This window comes from Protopterus annectens, chromosome 7.part0, assembly GCF_019279795.1.
Source record: "Protopterus annectens isolate FY-2018-M chromosome 7.part0, PAN1.0, whole genome shotgun sequence".
In the NCBI taxonomy this organism is placed as follows: Eukaryota; Metazoa; Chordata; order Ceratodontiformes; family Protopteridae; genus Protopterus; species Protopterus annectens.
The window spans coordinates 582,724,681-582,747,236 of NC_056739.1; the positions used below are offsets into that span (position 1 = coordinate 582,724,681).

General features: G+C 38.7%; 1 protein-coding gene across 1 annotated transcript in view; it reads right to left on the reverse strand.

Moving 5' to 3' along the window:
• Nucleotides 1-16,360, reverse strand: part of LOC122805830 (histidine N-acetyltransferase-like) — a 63,745-nt gene extending 47,385 nt beyond the window's left edge. Inside the window, exons 1-2 of the mRNA XM_044076087.1 lie at nt 16,279-16,360; nt 9,592-9,814 (exon numbers count right to left, since the gene is read on the reverse strand). Of these exons, the coding sequence (XP_043932022.1) occupies nt 9,592-9,783 (192 nt within the window). The 5' untranslated portion in view covers nt 9,784-9,814; nt 16,279-16,360. The remainder of the gene's footprint in view (nt 1-9,591; nt 9,815-16,278) is intronic.
• Between the last annotated feature and the right edge of the window lie 6,196 nt (nt 16,361-22,556).

Genomic DNA, 22,556 nt, shown 5'->3' on the forward strand with positions numbered 1-22,556 from the left:
TTACAGTCACAGTCCTGTGCAGCAGATACCCAAAAAAGGACTCACCAAAAACCGTAAGCCTGCCTTTGCCTTGCTGTTATGTTGTAGATCAGATCAAGGACAGTATTCTCTAGTTAGATTAGGAAAGTTTAGTTATTTAGATAGCATTTTTCTAAGATTATGGACTTCTATCTTACAGTTTAATTTTATATGCTCCATCTTAGCAAAACCAAATCTACTCGAGCTACACACTCTAGGGATATAAACCTCAACACAACAATGAATAGAACATGCTGGAGGGATAGATTCCCTTCGCAGAGACTTCCCTTACTATGGAACAGGGTCCCGATCTACATAAGACAGAGCCCCTCACTATCACTCTTCAAGAGGAACCTTGATGGGTGGATGGGTAACAGAAAGTTCACACCGGGGATCACACCAACAGCACTACTAGATAGGGGCCAAGGGTACTAGCTGCTAGTACAAGGGTTTAGGGAAACACTAAAGGGGTGGTGAATACCGCACAGTGTGGCTGGGCTAATATATGCCTTTGGGCAGATAGCCCAGTACCAACCTATGAACCTATATTTCTGGTGATTGAATTCTGGTGTTTATTGAAAATTGATTTACAGTCTTGTAATCATTTTACTTTTTTAAAAATGTTTTGCATTACTTTACATTGTGGCTGGACAATCAGTGTGTTTTTTACAGTTCAGAGAATGTTTATACCTGTTTGATACTCCCTAGGTTATCTTGAATGCCTGGCTACTTCTGGTCATAGCAGTCATTTATTTTGATATTTCATTTTTAATAATTGATTACCATTTGAAGGGTGTGTAGACCTGTCTGATTCTGGTGGCAGTATTAATTTGTATTGGGGAGGGGACACAGCTGGAAATCTGTGGCAGATTTCCAATAAGTGTTAGAGTGTGTGAGATTTAAATTTATTTTGAGTGTGAGTGAGTCAGAGGTCTTAAGCTATAACACATTGCTCTGAAGTGTATGATAAGAGATTACATTTGTGGTGTACAGAGGTATATAGTGCAGTCCCAGGAAATAAAGTATGTTCCTGTTGTGCTCTTAAGGGAAATTTTGGAATATTTCTCTTTTGTACTCTGTGCTCTAGTGTTTTCCATGATGCTCCCACATTGGTGTCAGTGGTGAAGATTGAGGTTCAATTACTAACCAGGCTTTTAAGTGGGGAACATCAAATATTGGTGACATCCAGTGTGATATTAACTGGATGTCACAACTTCACCCCTTTATCTGAAATAAACTACTATAAAAACTGAAACCTTGCTCAACTTCAGGAGACAACCTCCCCACAGAATACTTTAAAGCTTGCCACAGAGGCAATAGCATTTCCTCTTAGCATCTTAATTAATAGATACATAGTGAAAACATGTGTCCCTAACCTATGGAAAAGATCACATATTAACCCTTTACATAAGGAAGTTAACTCCACTGACATCATAAACTTTCATCCTATTGCAATCTTGTCCCTCTTTCTTTGACTGGAAAGGCTCACCCAGACTCTGCAACAGTTTGCTGTGAGGGTAAGGTTAATTTGCTTTTTACTTCTTGTAGTTTGTATTACTTTATTGCCTTTTTCGATTTTGTATACTGCAATTTGTATTCTTTACACTGTGTTTTACTTGTATTCTGCTTTTAACTGCATATTAAAACTTGAAAAGAAACCACAGCTCTGTCTCTTGTGAGTCAGACAGACATTTTTCTCACCCTCCCACTCTCTTACTGTTGTGTTCTTAAACACCACTGTCTTTCTAGTTGCCTGCCCCTTATGTTAATTTGACCATATATCTCATTTCCTCTCTGCTTTTACTGGCTGGTGTGAGTAAGCACAAAATTATCATTTTGTGATAATCACTCCCCTTCAACTGTTTAAATTTATTGGCCATCCTACTTTATTCCATAGTACCAGAATACAAAATGCCCACCCCTTTTCAATCTATCTTGCCCTTTTAAAAATAGTGGCTCTCCACTAAAACTTAACTTTTTAGACAAGCTACCCACTTTCATATACCTAACTGCTTAGTGCACACTGCAGTGTTTAGGATAAACCATTTTTTTCATCTTACCTTTAAGCATCTATTGCAAGACCACCAGTTACTGGAGAGCCAACATTCTGCCTGACAGTAGTTATCTTGGGATTAGTGTTTCTGTTTTCTCCTGGTGAGACAGTATTTCCTGAAGTCTGCTGATCACCAGAAAGTGTAATAACTGCTTTATAGGTGACAGCTTTGAATCTGTGCTTACATTCTGATCCTGGTGAGAGTAGGAGCAGAGTGCATTGATTCCTGACTCTTTCTGGTTGTTGAGTGAGTGTCTGTGCTTAGCCTACCTCATTGGTCTGGTTGCTATTCGAGGCATCTACCAGAAAAAGGCTACAAGCCTACAGACCCTTGCATCATCTGGGACAAGACTGTGGATCACCAAACAGGCTGTGGCCTGCTTCGCCTTTTGGGATTGGTGCTAACATTTTGCTTATGGTGGCAGAAGAAGCAAAGAAGCATTGTATCCCAACAGAGTAAAGCTGTGGTGAGTATCCATTATTAGTAGCCAGACAGTAGCCGTTCATGCGACTCCCATCTTTTCATCATTCTTGACAAGCTAATTCTTTGTTTTCAGTAACTATTGCTTGATTTGTTTCTAACTTCAGAATATCTGACTAAATAATTCATCCTTAAATTTTCAGGGTCTACATATTAGTTTCCCCTCAAGTGTTTGTCAGTGCTCTGTACAGACTCAGACACATTGAGTGACATTTTTCCTGTAAAAGCACAATTGAAATTTCTCCAATGTCTAACTAGTTTGCAGTGACAAGCACTGGTCACATAGTTGCAAACTGGATACATCTGACACTGATATTCTCACTGCAGCAGTCTAATTAATAAAAAAGGGTCTGCTGCCATGAATATGAACTTTCCTAATGTCTCCATTACTGGCTTGGTTATATGAGCATCCTGAGGCTATGAAGAAATTGCCTCATGTTTACGGACAACCAGTTAATTCTCAAACAAACTGATACAGTATGTGAGAGATGGATTTACACAACGTCATCGGAGGCAAAGATCTCACATAAAACTACTCCTAATGTCAATAAGGTTGTCAGTAGTATGCATGCTGTACCTATCATGCACAATTCAAAGTAGACATATAGACCCACATATACTGAGGCACTTAGATGTAACCTTCTTAAATCACAAAGACCTTCTAGACAAAGTATATATAAGAAATATCATCAGCAGCCCCAAACACACTCTTTCAAAACAACACCCACATCAACACATAGAGCTACATCTCCTGGGGCCTCGACCTCTAAGCCCATAAGGCAAGTCAACACACAATCCAACTTTCTAGTCATTGGAGACTCCATTGTGAGACACACTGATGTCCCTCTCACCAGGCTGAGAAGGAGAAAGTTACGGTCAGTTGCTTATCAGGGGCTGGGATCTACCACATTATGCATGCACCAGGTCATTGGATCACAATTACCAATATGACTCAGTCATAGTCCATATGGGAGTAAATGTCCTGAGACATACCTCCCTAGACTATATGAAGAGAGACATCATAGAACTTTCAGGATATGTGTCTCAGGCTGGTATGAGCCTAGCATTGAGCAGCATTTTACCTTTTCCAAGGATGATGGCACAATATGAAAAGAAGATGATTGATTTTAATAATTAGCTTAGTTTCTCATGTCTTTCTAAGGGGATGCAATATTTGTTAGCATTGAAGGAGATGGTCAACTGACCATGGTGTTTTGCCAGGGATGGTCTGCACCTCTCCCCTCTAGGCTTTCAAATATTAGCTAAAACATTGTTTTCCCCCATACTGCCTTTTTTAGGCAATGCCAAACAGAAAGTACTTTTGACATAGCAAAGCAAACCCGAGAAAATCTAAAGGTATTACTGCTAGGAGCCTAACAAAAAACTCCACTACCTGAAAGCTCTCTTTACCCTAGAGAATGCTGATGTATGTGCGGTCTCAGAGGTGTGGTTTAAATCCACGGACAGCACATGAACAGTGCAGGGTTATAATGCCTTCCACACATTTAGACCAGCTACTTGCTTACTTTACTGAACCAGGAGACACAGTGGTGCTTCATGATGTATGTCAGCTTGTGGTCATGTATGTGTATGTTTGTCTTTATGTGTGCCCATGTGCATGTCCACTTTAACAACACTTTCATTACAGTCCTAAATTCAATTGCACCAATAAGAAAAATCAAAGTGAAATCAAACTATGCACCATGGCTATGTAGGGACACATGTCCCTACTAAAAACTAGAGATAAGTCATGGAAAGCACAGAAAAAAGATAACACAAACCTATCCAAACAAAACTACCATAAACTAAGAAATCAAGCAAAAAAACAAACCAAATTGGATAAACAAAACTACTTTCTTAACATAAGAAACCAAAAAAAAACTCCAAACCAATAAATACCAAAATCCAGAGCAAAGGAGAAAAGCGAACCAGTTCAACTGTAGCTCACTGCCAAATTTATTCAAAATAAAAGACGAAAAACATATGAGAACAAGCGCTTTCGCCTGGATCAGTACCAGGCTTTTTCAAGATGAGTTTGCACTCACAAAAACACAGATTTATATACAAGTAATAATATCACATGATCAAATGTGTTAACAGCTTAGTTGATAGGCAAATAAATTAATAGGCAAATACATTGTTAATTGGTAACCTAGTGCAAACAGAACCACTGAGCCATGCTCTTAAAAAATTGTAAGCCATGCAGTGATAAAAACACTTCTGTAGAACAATAAAATGTAAAAAAACATTAAGAAACATTGATAAACATTAAAAAACATTGAAAAACATTAATGCATCATTAATCAATCCTAAAAATCTTTTTCTAAAAATCTATGTTAACGTGGGTAAATGAATAAATAGAACCTATAAAATCACAGTGTGTGTGTTCAATACACTTTATGCAAAAAATGCCTACAAAAAGTGATGAAATGTATTAGTTGATAAATAAATAAAACTATCTGTTGTATAAAATGGACTCAGCCATAAAAACTGTAGTTTTATAAATTATAATTTTATAATTTATAATTTAGCCCTTCTTAATTTAATTACACTAGCAATGCTGACACTGTCATTCAGGCCTGGGGGTTTTGTGGCATTCAGTTTAAGTTGCCACAACAGCTCCTTATACTCAAGCCGGGCCTCCCAGTCCCCTCCTCTACTGTCCTGCAGAACTTGCTCTAAAACCATGAATCTCAACTGCATATTAGGACATGTGCCAAGATGTTTGTAGAAAGCATTAGTGTCCTTCTTTTTAGACATTTCATATAAATGCTCATAAATCCTTCTTCTAAGGGTTCTCTCGGTTTTACCCACATAGAAACTACAGCATTGTATACAAAAACCCAAATACACAACACCCTTCACCCCACAGTTATAGTAATATTCAGCCCTAAATTTAAATCTTCTTGATGGGATGAATAATACACTATCGTTTACCACATAGGTGCACTTCTTGCATGCTCCACAACTGTAGGTCCCAGGTTTGGGGCAAATTAAACACCACCTACTCTAGGTTTCCCTTCAAATAACCCTTTGAGATTCCTGTCCTTCCTTCTAACAAAAGAGGGATGCTCATTGATTATTTGCTTGAGCTCTTCATGCTGTTTCAGAATAGGCCAAAATCTTAAAATTGACTGTTCTACCTGGGAAGAATCCTCTGAAAAAGTGTACACAAAGCTATTGTGAGAATCAAACTTCCCCAAATATTTTGAACCAATATTCTGTGTTGTCCCTTTCCCCAACAAAGGGGAATATACATTGTCCCTACCTGCAATGACCTCCTTGGCTAACTCATCAATCAAAAGTGCCGGGTACCCTCTTTCTCCAAATAGAGTCACCTCTTCTAGAAAAAATTCACCCGTACTGCACATTCTTGAGGCACGTATTAACTGTCCATTGACTATGCCTTTTTTCTGATAAAAAGGATGACCACTGTCAAAGTGTAAATAGGAGTTCGAAAAGGACTCTTTTCTATAAACTTTGGACTGGAAAATACCATTGTAAATGTCTTTGGAAAGAGTAATGTCCAAATAGTTCAGGGATTCATGACTTACATTGTAGGTGAATTTCAAGAAAAAGGTGGTGGAGTTAATATAATCCATAAAATCGAGAAATTGGTCCAAAGTACCATTCCAGAGCAAACATATGTCATCCAGGTATCTTTTGTAATGACTAATGAACCTGACCCAATGTGTGGAGAAAATAAATTCACTCTCCCAATGGTGCAAAACAATATTGGCATAGCTGGAGGCACAAGCAGTCCCCATTGCTACACCCTTTTTCTGCTTAAAAAACTTGCCACTGAAATAGATGAAATTATTTTCTAATATAATTTCCATAAATTCCACCAATAATCCAATGGTATTGCCATCCAGGTTCGACATAGCCGCTAATGTGTCATTAAACCATTCCAAACCTAAATTGTGGGGAATGCTGGGAAATAACTCCACTATGTCAATAGTGACCATTAGCAGGTCAGGCTTAAATAATTCTTTCTGGATACCTTTCAAAAATTCCCACGAGTCCTTGCACACATGGTCCAGTGAAAATGCAAATTTGTTAATGGTGAAATCAATGAATTTGCCCAGTGGTTCAGTAACTTTCTTAACATCCAAAACAAACACACAAGAGAGCCCCAAAAATTCTGGCATTCCATTAACTCCCTACTTAACCCAGGTAAAACATCCACCCCTACTCCCACCACCAACAATGACACTAAAAACATTGCCTCCCAATTCAACTACAACTTTACTGAAACCATCCTATACTTATCTTCTCAACTCACCAAAAACAAGCTCTGTTACACTCCCAACCAAGCCCTCAACACCATCTCCTCTTTCACTCTCTCACCTGTCCCTACCACTACAATTAAAAAACTGCTACAAAAACTCAAACCTACCACCCTTGCCACAGATAACCTAGCAACAAACTTCCTAAAAATAGCAGCTGACTCCCTAGCTTACCTTGTTTCCATCCTTATTAACCACTCCATTCAGGAATCCTGCATCCCACAGCTATGGAAGGTATCATATATCATCCCTCTTCATAAATGCGGTAGCTCCTACGATATCACTAACTACCGACCCATAGCCATCCAACCCCCTTTTATCTAAAATCCTAGAAAGGTGTATGCAGTCTCAAGTTATGAAATTCCTAAACTCTAGCAATCTCCCCCTCTCCCACTCAACATGGCATCCGACAATACCATAGCACAACTACTGCTCTCCTCTCCTTCACAAATGCAGTTAACCATCACAGAAATAATAGCTTCATATCAGCGATATTCTTAGACCTATCTAAGGCATTTGATATGGTCTCACACACCATTCTACTAGATTCCATGGCCTTCCTATCCTTTGCCCCTTCCACTATAGCCTGGTTTAAAAGCTACCTATCAGAAAGACAACAATCTGTCCAATGGCTAAACATACTATCTCCACTACTCCCAACAACTATAGGAGTCCCACAAGGTTCAATATTAGGACCGCTACTTTTCTCCATATTTACAAACCATACCTCCACCCAATATGCCACACTAATAGAATATGCAGATGATTCAGCTCTGATCTGCTCTGCACCATCACTGACTACCCTAAAAAAACTCATTCAAGAATACTTCACCTCAGTGGAAAACTGGATTAACCAGATCCAACTCATCCTCAATCCCAACAAGACCAAATTGCTTATATTCGCTCCCAACAGAACTGAATCTACCCATCAACCTTTCACTATCACATCCAGAAATGGTACTAACATCTCCCCCACTGATCACACCAACCTCCTAGTTGTAGAAATTAACAATAAACTACTATTTGATGTCCACATATCACAAACAATCAAAAAGGTTCACAAAAAAATAGGTACACTATACAGACATAGAAATTTCCTATCTGATCAGGCACGTATTACACTAGCTCAAACACACCTACTGTCCACCCTTATGTATGCTGTTCCAATCTTTACCCACACAAAAAAACAAGACCTTGAAAGGCTTGACTCATGCTATAATAAAATTGCCAGATTTGCTAGTAACTCCACCTTCAAAACCCATCACAGTCAAGCATTACGTGAGCTTAAATGGTTAGAAATTCCTCAACTAAACTATCATCAATTAGTACTAGCCTACAATATTGTGAATTATCCTAAAAAAAACCCATCCCTAAAACAACTCCTAACCCAGTACGTATTAAAACGCTCTCTCCGCTCTTCTGAAAAAACTATCCTCTACATCTCCTCAGCCAATAACTCTGCAGGTAAAGCTCTGTTCTCCCACAATATAGCCAGAAACTGGAACAACTTTGCCCCTACTCTAACCTCCGCTCCTTCAACTACTCTGTTTAAAAAATTTCTCAAAGCACACCTAGTGAATTCTTGGCTATGCCGGTGCATCCCATAAAACCCCTACCACATATCACATCAATCTTCTAGCTACTGACATAAAAATTCTGCTGGTATGCATAAAGTCAGGAATCCCTACTACTAACCTGAAAATTTAATTTTGTAATAATTTTGACTTTACATGTCCTACTTTTTGTATAAAAGTGCTTATGAGTAATATTTCCTGTATATAACTTGTACTACGTTTGATTATTATTTGTAACTCGTATGGTGCTTTTCTCCCCAGGTCTCCACTGTAAATGGACATGACTCCAGTTGGACTAGCCTGGTATACAAATGTAAAATTAAATAAATGAATAAATAAATGCCTGTGCACAGATGAGTGTGTGTTTGAACATGTTGCACTTGGATATAGATGTAAGCAAGTATGTGTCTGCAGGCAGATATTTGCATGTCTGTTCGCGTGCATGAAGACTGGCTGTGTTTGTGCATGTGTACAAGAGTGTGGGCAGCTCTATCTATGTATGTATATATTTATATATCTATACACAGGTTCACTTTAGAGTATTGAATGCCCGAAAACTCAGACAACATTGCTTCTGATTTTACCCAAGGGGAAAGAAAAAAACTGAGACACTGCTAGGGTACTTTAGGCACAGAGCTTGTTTTGTTCACTGACAGGGGCAGTGTTGCATCTGCTGCTGAGAGAGTGACACATGTTACTGACACTGCTGCCCTAGTGACATTTAACTGACAGACGTAAAATATTGTAGCATCTTTGGGGTCAGTCACAAGGTTAGCCATGTCACTCCACCTAGATGAATTTGAAGCGTCAAGCTTCTGCTAATGCCAGCACTAAGGGATGATCCCTGGGGTTGCAGTGACGCATGGTGAACATTTGCAACCTCCAACTGGAAGAGTTCAGTTGTGTCAAAGGCAATGAAAGTGGGAAGTGTAGGGGCTCTTGAATCTGTTTAAGTGAAAAAGTAATATTAGTAGACATTATGCTTATGGGTCATTTTTAGTGACTAAAAGGCCAGATACATAGTTTCTCAAAACACAACCTCCAAACAAAACAACCACTGAAAACAGCAGAGTTTAATAAGCAAATCACAATAATGCTACACTTTTGCTTTATATAGTATAGTATAATATTTAGTTTTTTATTATCTGCTTAAGCCAGATTTCCTGATAAACTTACCACTTGCCCATTTCTTTTTGCCAAGAACACCATACGATTAGGTTCTTGTAGCCATGAGAAGTAGAAGTGACCCATGTAGTCCATCCCACTGTAGACATCAGTAGACATAGCCATAACCTGATCATAATCTGCTTCTGTTGCCAGGCAGAATTCAATGTCTGGGTGCATCTGAGTAACAGCACCATCCTCCATCTTCAGGTACAATGTATGGAATTTTTACCTGCTGGAAAATAAAAAAAGCATCCTGTAAAATTAACATGCCGTGATAATACACTAAACTGTTTACTAAGGCAAAAGAAAAGGTATAACTTCAGGGATGTATGGGTACACCCCCATTTACCGTCACATACGATGTGCTAGGACATGCAGTGAGACAAAGCACAGACTGTGTACCATCTACTAATTTAATACAAGCTGCTGCCCCAAACTTGTGAACATGTAAATCAGGAAACATGCTAGCTCTCCCAGCCTTATCTGTAATTCTATAAATGTTCGGGCAGCTGCTCTCATCTTGGATGGAAGTATGAACTGAAGCTTCATAGGTAGCACTTCTTGGCATGTTTGCCATGTGTCCAGCCAAAATAACACCACAGGGTACATTATACATCTAAATATGTTTACACCAATGTCAAGCATAAACATACAGTGCAAGTGTAAAAAAAAATATTTTCTGATATTTTGTATTATTTTCTACCAGGATAGCATGCCAAAACTCACCAGACTACACACCCAACAAGGGCATGTTCCTCAAGTAGTCTGAAAAAACACAGATGCAGTAACACATTATACACACAAACATACATGTATTACACACACACACACACACACACACACACACACACACACACACACACACACACACACACACACATACATATATATATTATGCATGTGTAGCATGTTTGTGAATGCATGTATGCATTTATATATATATATATATATATATATATATATATATATATATATATATATATATATATATATATATACAGAGAGAGTGAGAGGAAAAAAACTCACCTTCAAAAAAGGCCAAATGCACCCGCCCTAACAATGATCACATAACCTAATTTCTAATTACCTTACTAATTTAATTACCTCATCACCATTTTCTCTCATCTGCTCCATACCTACTACATTATACCTCCCTCTCTGTGATACTCTGCGATACAAATGAACTAATAAGCCCAAAAGCACAAACTACAAAAACTGAAAATGCCATGCAAGTTTAGGACCAGAAAGAAATATACGGATAATAAGTGAAAGTAATATAAAGCTACGAGACGATCAAAAAACAAGCAAACAAAATAATTTAATTTGTAGATATGGCATCTTTCGTTCATACCATATACGAACTTCATCAGATGAAATACAAAAACTAAGTAATTTCCTTATATAGGATCAAGTCAGTCACATGATCATTCATCCCAATCCCTCCATTGCTAATGACATTTATCATCATTTAAATATCATAAAATCTATAATATAACATTTATAATTGTTTTTGACCATGTTGTGGCTTTATATTACTTTCACTTATTATCCGTATATTTCTTTCTGGTCCTGAACTGCCGTGGTATTTTCAGTTTATACACTGTGCAATACACCTCCCTGCTAAGGCAAATTGTACATAGCCTATAAACCAAATGCTCTTGTCTGTTAACTACAAATTGCATGCATTTAATGTGTGTGTGTGGTGTGTGTGTGTGTGTGTGTGTGTGTGTGTGTGTGTGTGTGTGTGTGTGTGTGTGTGTGTGTGTGTGTGGGTGTGTGTGTGTGTGTGTGTGTGTGTGTGTGTGTGTGTGTGTGTGTGTATTCTGTTCATTATTTACATTGCTTTTATGTGAATTTTCCCTTTCACCTGAGTCTTGCAAATGGTCAGTCCTGATCAGTGCACTATCCCAGTAAACAAATACAAATAAACAGCAAGCTAGAGCTATTCTCTGAATCCCAGTATGTGCTTTTCAAATGCTGGTGATATTTCTGGGGAAAGCAATGGCTAATTAGCATTATCTGTATGCCTGGACTGTCACATGTGCACACACCTTCATCATTAAGAATGTTGTCCATGCTGCACCATTGATACCTGTTGTTCAAGGTCTCTGGCAGACAGCTTCAAGGGTAAAGAAAGAAAAAAAAGTCCAACTTGAACATCAAAAGGAAAACAAAGCTCTTCTGTTCTGCAACAATAGCAAGCTGCTTGGTATAACATGCCGTCACTTTTTTTTCTGAGCATCTCTGTTTTTGCATTATATTCTTGTCCTGTCCCTCCTTGAATGTTTGATTTTTCTGCTCAGTTACTGTGGATTATAGTCAGTCGATAATACAAGAGTTGTCAGACCAAGAGTTTCATACTTGATGCAGTTCAGAAAATGCATTTTGAAGCAAAACTTGTTATTCTATTAACTTCTTAAGTGAATTAAAGTCATATTTAAAAATTATGATTTTGGATATTTCCCCCATTATTTTGATTTTTGCCTTTGTTCAAAATTATTGTGTAAAGAAGCTCAAATATATGCCATAAATACAGCATCGGCACTCATAAATGAATAAAATTAAATGGTTTAATTCTTCCCAGCTGTTCAGAATTTCACAAACTGCCCAGATTTTTGCTTCATATCTTTATGCTGTTCCTCATAAAATTTGTGATATACTGATAAAATGTTGAGAATGGAGAGGGTGGCACTGGGTGATGAGAGGGTTGTTGCTTAGGGGCTCATCAAATATGTCCTAAATAATGGCGTGCAACAAATATGTCCTAAATAATGGTGTGCAGCAAATATGTCCTAAATAATAGTGTGCAGCAAATATGTCCTAAATAATGGTGTGCAGCAAATATGTCCTAAATAATGGCGTGCAGCAAATATGTCCTAAATAATGGCATGCAGCAAATATGTCCTAAATAATGGCGTGCAGCAAATATGTCCTAAATAATAGTGTGCAGCAAATATGTCCTAAATAATGGTGTGCAGCAAATATGTCCTAAATAATGGTGTGCAGCAAATATGTCCTAAATAATGGTGTGCAGCAAATATGTCCTAAATAATGGTGTGCAGCAAATATGTCCTAAATAATGGCGTGCAGCAAATATGTCCTAAATAATGGTGTGCAGCAAATATGTCCTAAATAATGGTGTGCAGCAAATATGTCCTAAATAATGGTGTGCAGCAAATATGTCCTAAATAATGGCGTGCAGCAAATATGTCCTAAATAATGGTGTGCAGCAAATATGTCCTAAATAATGGTGTGCAGCAAATATGTCCTAAATAATAGTGTGCAGCAAATATGTCCTAAATAATGGCGTGCAGCAAATATGTCCTAAATAATGGTGTGCAGCAAATATGTCCTAAATAATGGTGTGCAGCAAATATGTCCTAAATAATGGCATGCAGCAAATATGTCCTAAATAATGGTGTGCAGCAAATATGTCCTAAATAATGGCATGCAGCAAATATGTCCTAAATAATGGCGTGCAGCAAATATGTCCTAAATAATGGTGTGCAGCAAATATGTCCTAAATAATGGTGTGCAGCAAATATGTCCTAAATAATGGCATGCAGCAAATATGTCCTAAATAATGGCGTGCAGCAAATATGTCCTAAATAATGGCATGCAGCAAATATGTCCTAAATAATAGTGTGCAGCAAATATGTCCTAAATAATGGCATGCAGCAAATATGTCCTAAATAATGGCATGCAGCAAATATGTCCTAAATAATGGTGTGCAGCAAATATGTCCTAAATAATGGTGTGCAGCAAATATGTCCTAAATAATGGTGTGCAGCAAATATGTCCTAAATAATAGTGTGCAGCAAATATGTCCTAAATAATGGCGTGCAGCAAATATGTCCTAAATAATGGCATGCAGCAAATATGTCCTAAATAATGGTGTGCAGCAAATATGTCCTAAATAATGGCATGCAGCAAATATGTCCTAAATAATGGCGTGCAGCAAATATGTCCTAAATAATGGCATGCAGCAAATATGTCCTAAATAATAGTGTGCAGCAAATATGTCCTAAATAATGGCGTGCAGCAAATATGTCCTAAATAATGGTGTGCAGCAAATATGTCCTAAATAATGGTGTGCAGCAAATATGTCCTAAATAATAATGGCATGCAGCAAATATGTCCTAAATAATGGCATGCAGCAAATATGTCCTAAATAATGGTGTGCAGCAAATATGTCCTAAATAATAATGGCATGCAGCAAATATGTCCTAAATAATGGCATGCAGCAAATATGTCCTAAATAATGGCATGCAGCAAATATGTCCTAAATAATGGCATGCAGCAAATATGTCCTAAATAATGGCATGCAGCAAATATGTCCTAAATAATGGTGTGCAGCAAATATGTCCTAAATAATAGTGCGCAGCAAATATGTCCTAAATAATGGTGTGCAGCAAATATGTCCTAAATAATGGTGTGCAGCAAATATGTCCTAAATAATAATGGCATGCAGCAAATATGTCCTAAATAATGGTGTGCAGCAAATATGTCCTAAATAATGGCATGCAGCAAATATGTCCTAAATAATGGCATGCAGCAAATATGTCCTAAATAATGGCATGCAGCAAATATGTCCTAAATAATGGCGTGCAGCAAATATGTCCTAAATAATGGCATGCAGCAAATATGTCCTAAATAATGGCATGCAGCAAATATGTCCTAAATAATGGCATGCAGCAAATATGTCCTAAATAATGGTGTGCAGCAAATATGTCCTAAATAATAGTGTGCAGTAAATATGTCCTAAATAATGGTGTGCAACAAATATGTCCTAAATAATGGCATGCAGCAAATATGTCCTAAATAATGGTGTGCAGCAAATATGTCCTAAATAATGGCGTGCAGCAAATATGTCCTAAATAATGGCGTGCAGCAAATATGTCCTAAATAATGGCGTGCAGCAAATATGTCCTAAATAATGGCGTGCAGCAAATATGTCCTAAATAATGGCGTGCAGCAAATATGTCCTAAATAATGGCATGCAGCAAATATGTCCTAAATAATGGCATGCAGCAAATATGTCCTAAATAATGGCATGCAGCAAATATGTCCTAAATAATGGTGTGCAGCAAATATGTCCTAAATAATGGCATGCAGCAAATATGTCCTAAATAATGGCGTGCAGCTGCTAAAGCCAGTCCTGTTTGGCATCCTTCTCAGATGAAGTTTCTCTGTGCATTTTTGTACAATGTGTCTGTAAAATACATACATACATACATATATGCCTATGTATGTATGTATATGAATGTCAATTTATACATTTAGTTAATGCATATTTGTACATGCACATGTAGAAGTATATGTGTTTGCCTGTGTATTCAGAGGTATATACATGTGTTTGGATGTGCATGTGTATAAACATATATGCATTAGTAATTATATGTATGGGTCTGTGCATGTATATGTATGCAAATATTTATAAATATATGTTTGTAATAAATGTAAATACATGTGTATTTATTTATTTATTTTTTTAATTTCATTTATTTAGATTTGCTGGTCAGGGTAAAGCACTGATCCCGAGGGCCAATTTAAGTCTCAGTCCAGGTGTAAAATCACAAATCAGTCAACAACAGAAATGTATATACAGAAATGAACTTATACGATTCATACAGCAGCAAAAAAATTCCAACAGATAAAAGACAGAGCACCTTGGAGAGAAAGCACCATATAGACAAAGGACATAGTAGGGACGGAGCCCCCTCCCACCCTCTTTAGTAATGGGTGCTAACCCTAACGCTGCCACTTACCTCAACCATAACCCTATACCTTAACATCATTAAAATCTTCCCATAACACTGTGACTATGGGGGGTGTTAGTTTTAATATCGAGAGAGATAGGAAATAGTTTCTCTTTCTCAATATTATTGTTTTCGGTTTTGTTTTTGTTTGCTATTGTTTATGACTGAACTTATTTTGATCGTGTTTTGCATTCAACATTAGGCTTGTTCGATCATACACAATAGATCCATGAATGTATATAAATAATTATCTTAACATTAAACCTGCTCACCTTACTCATGTGTGCTAATCCTACCCCTGCCCGTAACATCAAAACTTTCTCTCTCTCTCACACACACACACACACACACACACACACACACACACACACACACACACACACACACACACACACTAAACCTCAGTGCAGAAATGTCTGTATAAATAGACTGACAGTGTATTCTGAATGGAGGTTCCATGCACTCATGGAAATGTGGAGACAGTTGCTGTATTCTTTTTATGCTTTCTCTACAAAATAATATGAGAAGATCACTCAATTTCAAATAAAGGGAAATGCTAGTTACTTGCTAGGCACAATTATGTTTAACTGAAATTTAATCTGATCTGCAGAATAAGGTTAAAGCTTTGAACTAGCAGTGACTTGAAGTCCCAGCTTAAATCACGCACCTTACCACCAAGCTGTTCTCAAACCTGCAGCCAGTACTCAACTGCAGCATGTGTGTCAAGCCTGCACACAACAAAGATATTTAAAAATCATTTAGTGTGAGTTGTATGAGTGTTTGCTGTGCAGATCTAGCATTAATACCACAGAAAATATTAACTTACCATCTCATGCAGATCATGTTCTCATTCCCCACTATGACAAGAAAAACAGCAGTAAAGTGCTAAAATAACACACAGTCATTATAATCAATTTATCTAAAATATGTTACTTACCAGAACTGCTTGTAACCAAGTCTCTGTGACAAACGATATAAAGTTATATACGTGTATATATATGAGCAAGAAAACGAATGAGTGAAGCAACTGGATTTTAACTTGATAACAGGTGAACTTTGAAACAAAGCAAAAGGACATCACTGCATGTAAAAACAGTAGAACACTGTGTCATTATGTATTAACTAACATCTACGTTGTGAGGTCTTCACATGTAATATAAATGGCATGCATGTTTTTAACTTCCTTTAATACAATCATGATTATTTTTGCAGGGTAAGTAGAAATGCTGCAGAAAAGGGTTTTAACATAATATCACTCACTACACAGTTAAAACAGAAGAGCAAAGTACAGTGATATTGTACAGCCTTTCTTACTGAATCAGCTGTGCAAAACCTTTTGCAGTTTGCTAAAGGGTTCATATTTTCGTTTGTCAAGCTTACAATGTGTTATAAACTGGCTATGAAGTGAACAACTACAATTAACAGCCTAGTATTTAAGCTTATGCCTGAGATGACTTTTGATACCCTATACAGTTATTTGTTCTAGACTAGGATGCCGTTTCCAAATAACACGTAGTGAATCTGTGGTTACCAAACCACTGTTCTGGCTTCATGCCAGATTTTAAGGAGGTCAGAGTGATACTCTGGCATGTAGGAATAAGAGACTTGAACTGAATATATCTAGAATAGGGGGGTGGGAGGGGTGGACTAAGCTATGATTTGTTCTTACCACAATATTAGCGAGACACACGGAGCTGGTATTCTTTATTTAAGATAGAGAAGATAGGGCCTGTTCTGGACAGAAGTAAAGGGGGCAGCAGAGGAAATAGTGAGATGAGTGAGCAAAGTGAAATTTGAGCTGAATTTGTAAGCTAGGACATTGAAAATGGCTTCAGCATTTAACTCATTCCCTCCAGTACATGTCTTTTGAGTGTGTACCTTTAACTCCTAGTAGGTGTGCCCTGAGCCTTTAAAAATTAAGTCATCACCTTGCAATTCTAATAGATACTCATTGACAGAGGTCAAATATCAGTACAATTGTGTTTGCCATCATGTATGCTTCAAGATAAAATATTCTGATACCTTATATGTAGCATGGTTTGAAATTAGTAATGCAAGTATGAACAAGTAATATTTGACGCCTAGAGGAGCAGTAGGAGGTAACTGCAGAAACGCCTGGAGATGTCACTCGGATGTAATGAGTAGATGGCACAATTTGGTATTATTTCAGTGCAATACAGAATATTTCTTCTGAGATTTCTAACATAACAAAAGAAGATCCTGCGGTTGTCTTTGGCGTTAGAGGCAAATTTAAGTGCATATTTGGCCCTGCATGTCTGAATAATGTATCCAAAGGTTCTTACTAACGAGATTTAAGATTTTTTGTACTGGGAAAGTGCTGATTTATTCTGCCTAGACAGAGAAGTTTTTTTTTTCTTTTACTGTACAGTAAGCTGATGTGAGAAGTCCTCCTAGTCTGAACTTTCCTTTGTAATCATGACAAATGGGGATAGGCACCTCAGTGGAATTTGTTAGGCAGCAGTACAATTTGGAAAGCTAGGCTGTGGTATTGAGCCTGGGGTCATTAGGGGGAATGTTTTCATTTATAGCAATCGATATACTCAAAAAAATCCAATGGAATTGTCTTTAGAGTAGCCCTTAAATACAATTGGGTTCATAGCATGAGTATTAAGGGAAAAAATGACAAGAAATGATTGGATTATACCAGGGTGTTAATGGCAAAAGGAGGAGAACAAGCAGGGGATATGTTAGGAAGGACTACATCAAGAAGATGTGCTCATGTAGTAGAGACGAGGCATGGGAATTGTCATTAACAAAGTCTATGAATCTCTAGGCATATTTATTCCTGTAATGTAACTTTGCCAGTTGATAGATGGTTAGTTAAATTCTACAGTTAATAATGCACTTGATTTATTTTCAACCCGGTTTATGTGTATATATATATATATATATATATATATATATATATATATATATATATATATATATATATATATATATATCATGCTTGAAAAGGGTCATAGAAGGGAAGCAATAAGTGGCAATAATGGGATATTTAGTCTTTCCAAGTGCCACTAATTTTGAATCCCATGAAACTTGATCCAATATGATGCAGTTTCAAATAAATACTAACATGCCTCCACTGTGTCTAAATGTATAATAAGCACTGAGCCTGGCAAAGATAGAGTGCTAGTATTATAGTGGAATCAGGTTTCAGTAACAACACAGGCATGAATGTTGCTGAAAGTCAGGAAGCCTCAGGTTCAGGCATTATGTTGTACAGGCCTCTAGCATTAAGCAGCACCACCTTAATGTTATAAAAATCAGAGATTTTTTAAGATAGAATATTCATGAGTCAGAAAGGCCTCCATGATGACAGCCAAGCCAGTAAAGCAAAAGTCATGGGGGGGGGGGGGTAGACAATCCTTAGCAAAGCAGTAGACACTCTAGATCATAACCCTTTTAATTATGTCAATTTACTAACAACTTGTTATATGTAATCATACTGTCCTTGTACTTGAGTATAATTCTTGGAGCGGTAGACTATTGCTTAGTACTAAAGGCTTACCTATCTCATAAACATAAGGGGAGAGTTCAGTCATGTCTCTTTGTGTCATACCTAGAGAAGAGTATCTACCATCACTCACACCCTCATTGTAAACTACAAAGTCATATTCAGTGTAGAGTATGATGACCGCTACTACAGGGTGAGCTGCCTATCGGGAGCTAGGATCCACCACATAACACACACACTCAGGTCACTCCAAAGCAAGTACAAATATGACTCTGTCATTGTCCATGCTGGCGTGAATGACCTGAGACGTACCTCCCAGGACTACATGAAAAGAGACATAGAGGAGCTCTCTGATTATGTAGCCCAGGCTGGTATGACCCTGACCCTGAGCAGCATCTTGCCCTCACCAAGAATGATGCCACAATACAAAGACAAGATAATCAGCTTTAATAATTGGCTCAAGTACTGGTGTCATTCTAAGGGGATCCAATGTCTGTCTGCCTGGGATGACATGTTGGACAAGCCACGCTGGCGCAAGGGACGGCTTGCACCTGTCACCACTGGGCTTCTGGATATTGGCTAAGGCTCTTGCCACCCCCATAGTGCCTTTTGTAGGCAAGGCTCAAAAGACAAACCCACCTCCTTAGAAAACAAAAATGGAAAAAAACTAAGGGTAATGCTGCTCAATGCCAGAAGTCTAAATCTCAAGATGCAGGCACTCGATGCACTCCTCAGTATGGAGAACATCGACGTCTGTGCAGTAACTGAAACCTGGTTCAAGGCTCCTGAGAGCACCCCAGCACTACCAGGATATGCCTCGTATCATGCTTTTCGGCCCCAAAACCCGGGCCGAACCACAAAGGGAGGGGGAGTGTCCATATTCATCAAGGACACCCACACCTCCAGGTTAGTAGCAACATATGAAGCATCGGAGACCATACAGGTGCAACTAACCATAGGCAAAACTGCTATACAACTGGTAGCATGTTACAGACCACCTTCCAAATCTCAGGAACCCCACTCAGCCTTCCTGAAGACATTGGAGGATATGAATGTATCACAAAATACCATCATACTGGGAGACTTCAACTACCCTAACATAGATTGGGTACATTATTCTAGCCCTAACACCCTAGCCCAAAGGTTCCTGGAATTCATAAATTCAAATGCACTGGAACAACTAGTCACCTCTCCCACTAGGGGAGATAATATACTAGACCTGATCGTCACAAACATGGGGGACAAAATGCTCCACACTGGAGGTATACCCCTCACTAGTGAGATCTGACCACAAACTAATCACCCTGGATATACATATCCCACCTCCACCCCAGCACAAAAGACCACAGTGAAAAACTTCTCAAAAGCAGACTTCACTCTTCTTAAGACTGAGATGGCATCCTTTAAGCCCACTGGGCCAGTGGATACCACATCCCACAATGCTGAATCCTTCACAAATGCTTTCTATGGACATCTCCAAGAATGCATGGATCATGCAATCCCAAATAAATCCAAGTCCCTCTCCACCAAAGGCAAGTGTCCTGTCTGGTGGGCCTCAGCCATTAACAAATTGTATAATAAAAGAAGGAGGCTACTGCACGACAGAGCAAAATCCCATAAAGGGAAGTCATCTCTGATCAACACTAGCAGAAAACTACGTTCTCTCATAAAAACATCCAAGGCCAACTTTGAGAGAAAAATCGCTAAGGACACTAAAGATAACCACAAAGCCTTCTTCAGCTATGTTAGAAACCTGGGTGGAAACCCTCAGATATGCTCAGAGTTAGTTCACAACAACAAAAAATACACTGAACCCACAGATATTGCCAACATTCTGGCTGACAGGTTCAGTGCAAATTTCTCCCCTCCCTCACCCCCAAAAGAAGAAATACTTATCCCAGCTGAATGTAATCTCCCTGTCATCTCAGATGTCCAGGTGAGAGCCGCCCTCAGCAAAGCTAAAAACACAGCATCAATGGGACCTGACGGTATCCTGGGTTGCGTGCTACGTGGACTCCAAGAGGAGCTAAACCCGCACATAAAAATGCTATTTAACATTAGCCTTACTACAGGATATGTACCTGAACACTGGGGTACAGCAACAGTGATCCCACTCCACAAAGGGGGTACCTCTACAGACCCTGGGAACTACAGCCCCATAAGCTTAACCAGCCTGGTCTGCAAAGCTATGGAAAGAATCATTATGAAACTCATAAACAGAGACATTGGGGACCTACAGACACTTAATCCCACCCAGTTCGGCTTTGTAAAGGGCAGATCCTGCCTTTTGAACCTGGTTGACTTTTTCAAAACAGTCACTAGAGCCATTGATGAAGGCAAAGCAGTCCATACAGCCTACCTGGACTTGGCTAAGGCCTTCGACACAATACCCCACTCAGGCATCATAGATAAGCTCCACAGCTTAAATGTAAACCCTTATGTCACTAGATGGGTTGCAAACTGGCTAAAGGACAGAACCCATAAAGTTAAAATCGCTGGAGCAATGTCAGACTCAAAGCCAGTCACAAGTGGTGTCCCACAGGGATCTGTCCTGGGGCCCCCTCTTGTTCGGCATTTATTTCTCAGATGTTAAAGCAAACATGGAAGGGTTGTGGCTGACAAAGTTCGCAGATGACTGCAAACTAGGTGCCATAGTTGATACACCAGTGGACACATACATCCTACAAAAAGGCCTCACAGAAATGGACAACTGGTGCCAGAGTCATGGCCTTAAACTAAATGCCAAAAAATGTATAGTCATCCCCTTTGGGAAAAACAAAGTACCCACAAATTATCACATAGACAGCAACCCACTGAGTATGGAAAAAGTAATCAGAGACCTAGGGACCCAAGTCGACAGTGACCTCTCATTTGACACCCATGTTGCCAAAGTGGTTAGAAAGACATTCTACCTTGCACACCTTATTATGAAGGGATTCACATCCAGATCCAAGGATGTCATTGTACCCCTATACTCCTCCCTCATCAGACCCACGATTGAGTACAATGCCCCATTTGGTATGTACCTCACCCGGCATTTGCAACAGCTGGAGAGACCACAAAAGTACCTCACCAAGAGGATAAAGGGTCTCCAACATATGTCTTATTCTGCCAGACTAAACAAACTCCAGCTCTATTCAGTAGCATACTGCCTGCTCAGAGGTGATCTGTGCCTGACGTACAAGGCCATGTCCAATCAGGAACTGATGGACATGCTCCACCTCAAAAAATCCAAATCCATCAGAACCACGAGAGCTAAAGACTTAAACCTTGGCACAAGTATGAATAGGACATGCTGGAGGGATAGATTCATAACCCAGAGGCTTCCCATGCTCTGGAACAAAATCCCAGTTCATGTTAGGCAGAGCCCCTCACTAACTCTCTTCAAGAGAAATCTTGAGTGGATGGGAGATCGTAAGTTTACCCCAGGGGTCACATCTGTGTCACTACTAGACAGGGGCACAGTAAACTAATTCTATTATATAAGGGGACCTTCACTGTGTCACTGCTAGACAGAGGCACAGTATTCTAAATATATTCTGTGCATTTTTGTACCATTTCATGGGGTGGCGAAAGTCACATCACTATGGCTAGGCTTACAATTGCCCCAGGGCAGATAGCTTAGTACTAAACTATGAAACTATGAAACTATGAAACTAATATCCTAATCCTGGCACCAAACAGGCAATGTACTTCTACCACATCTCCACTCAGCCTAGTGACTGCAGTGTCTCTGTGTT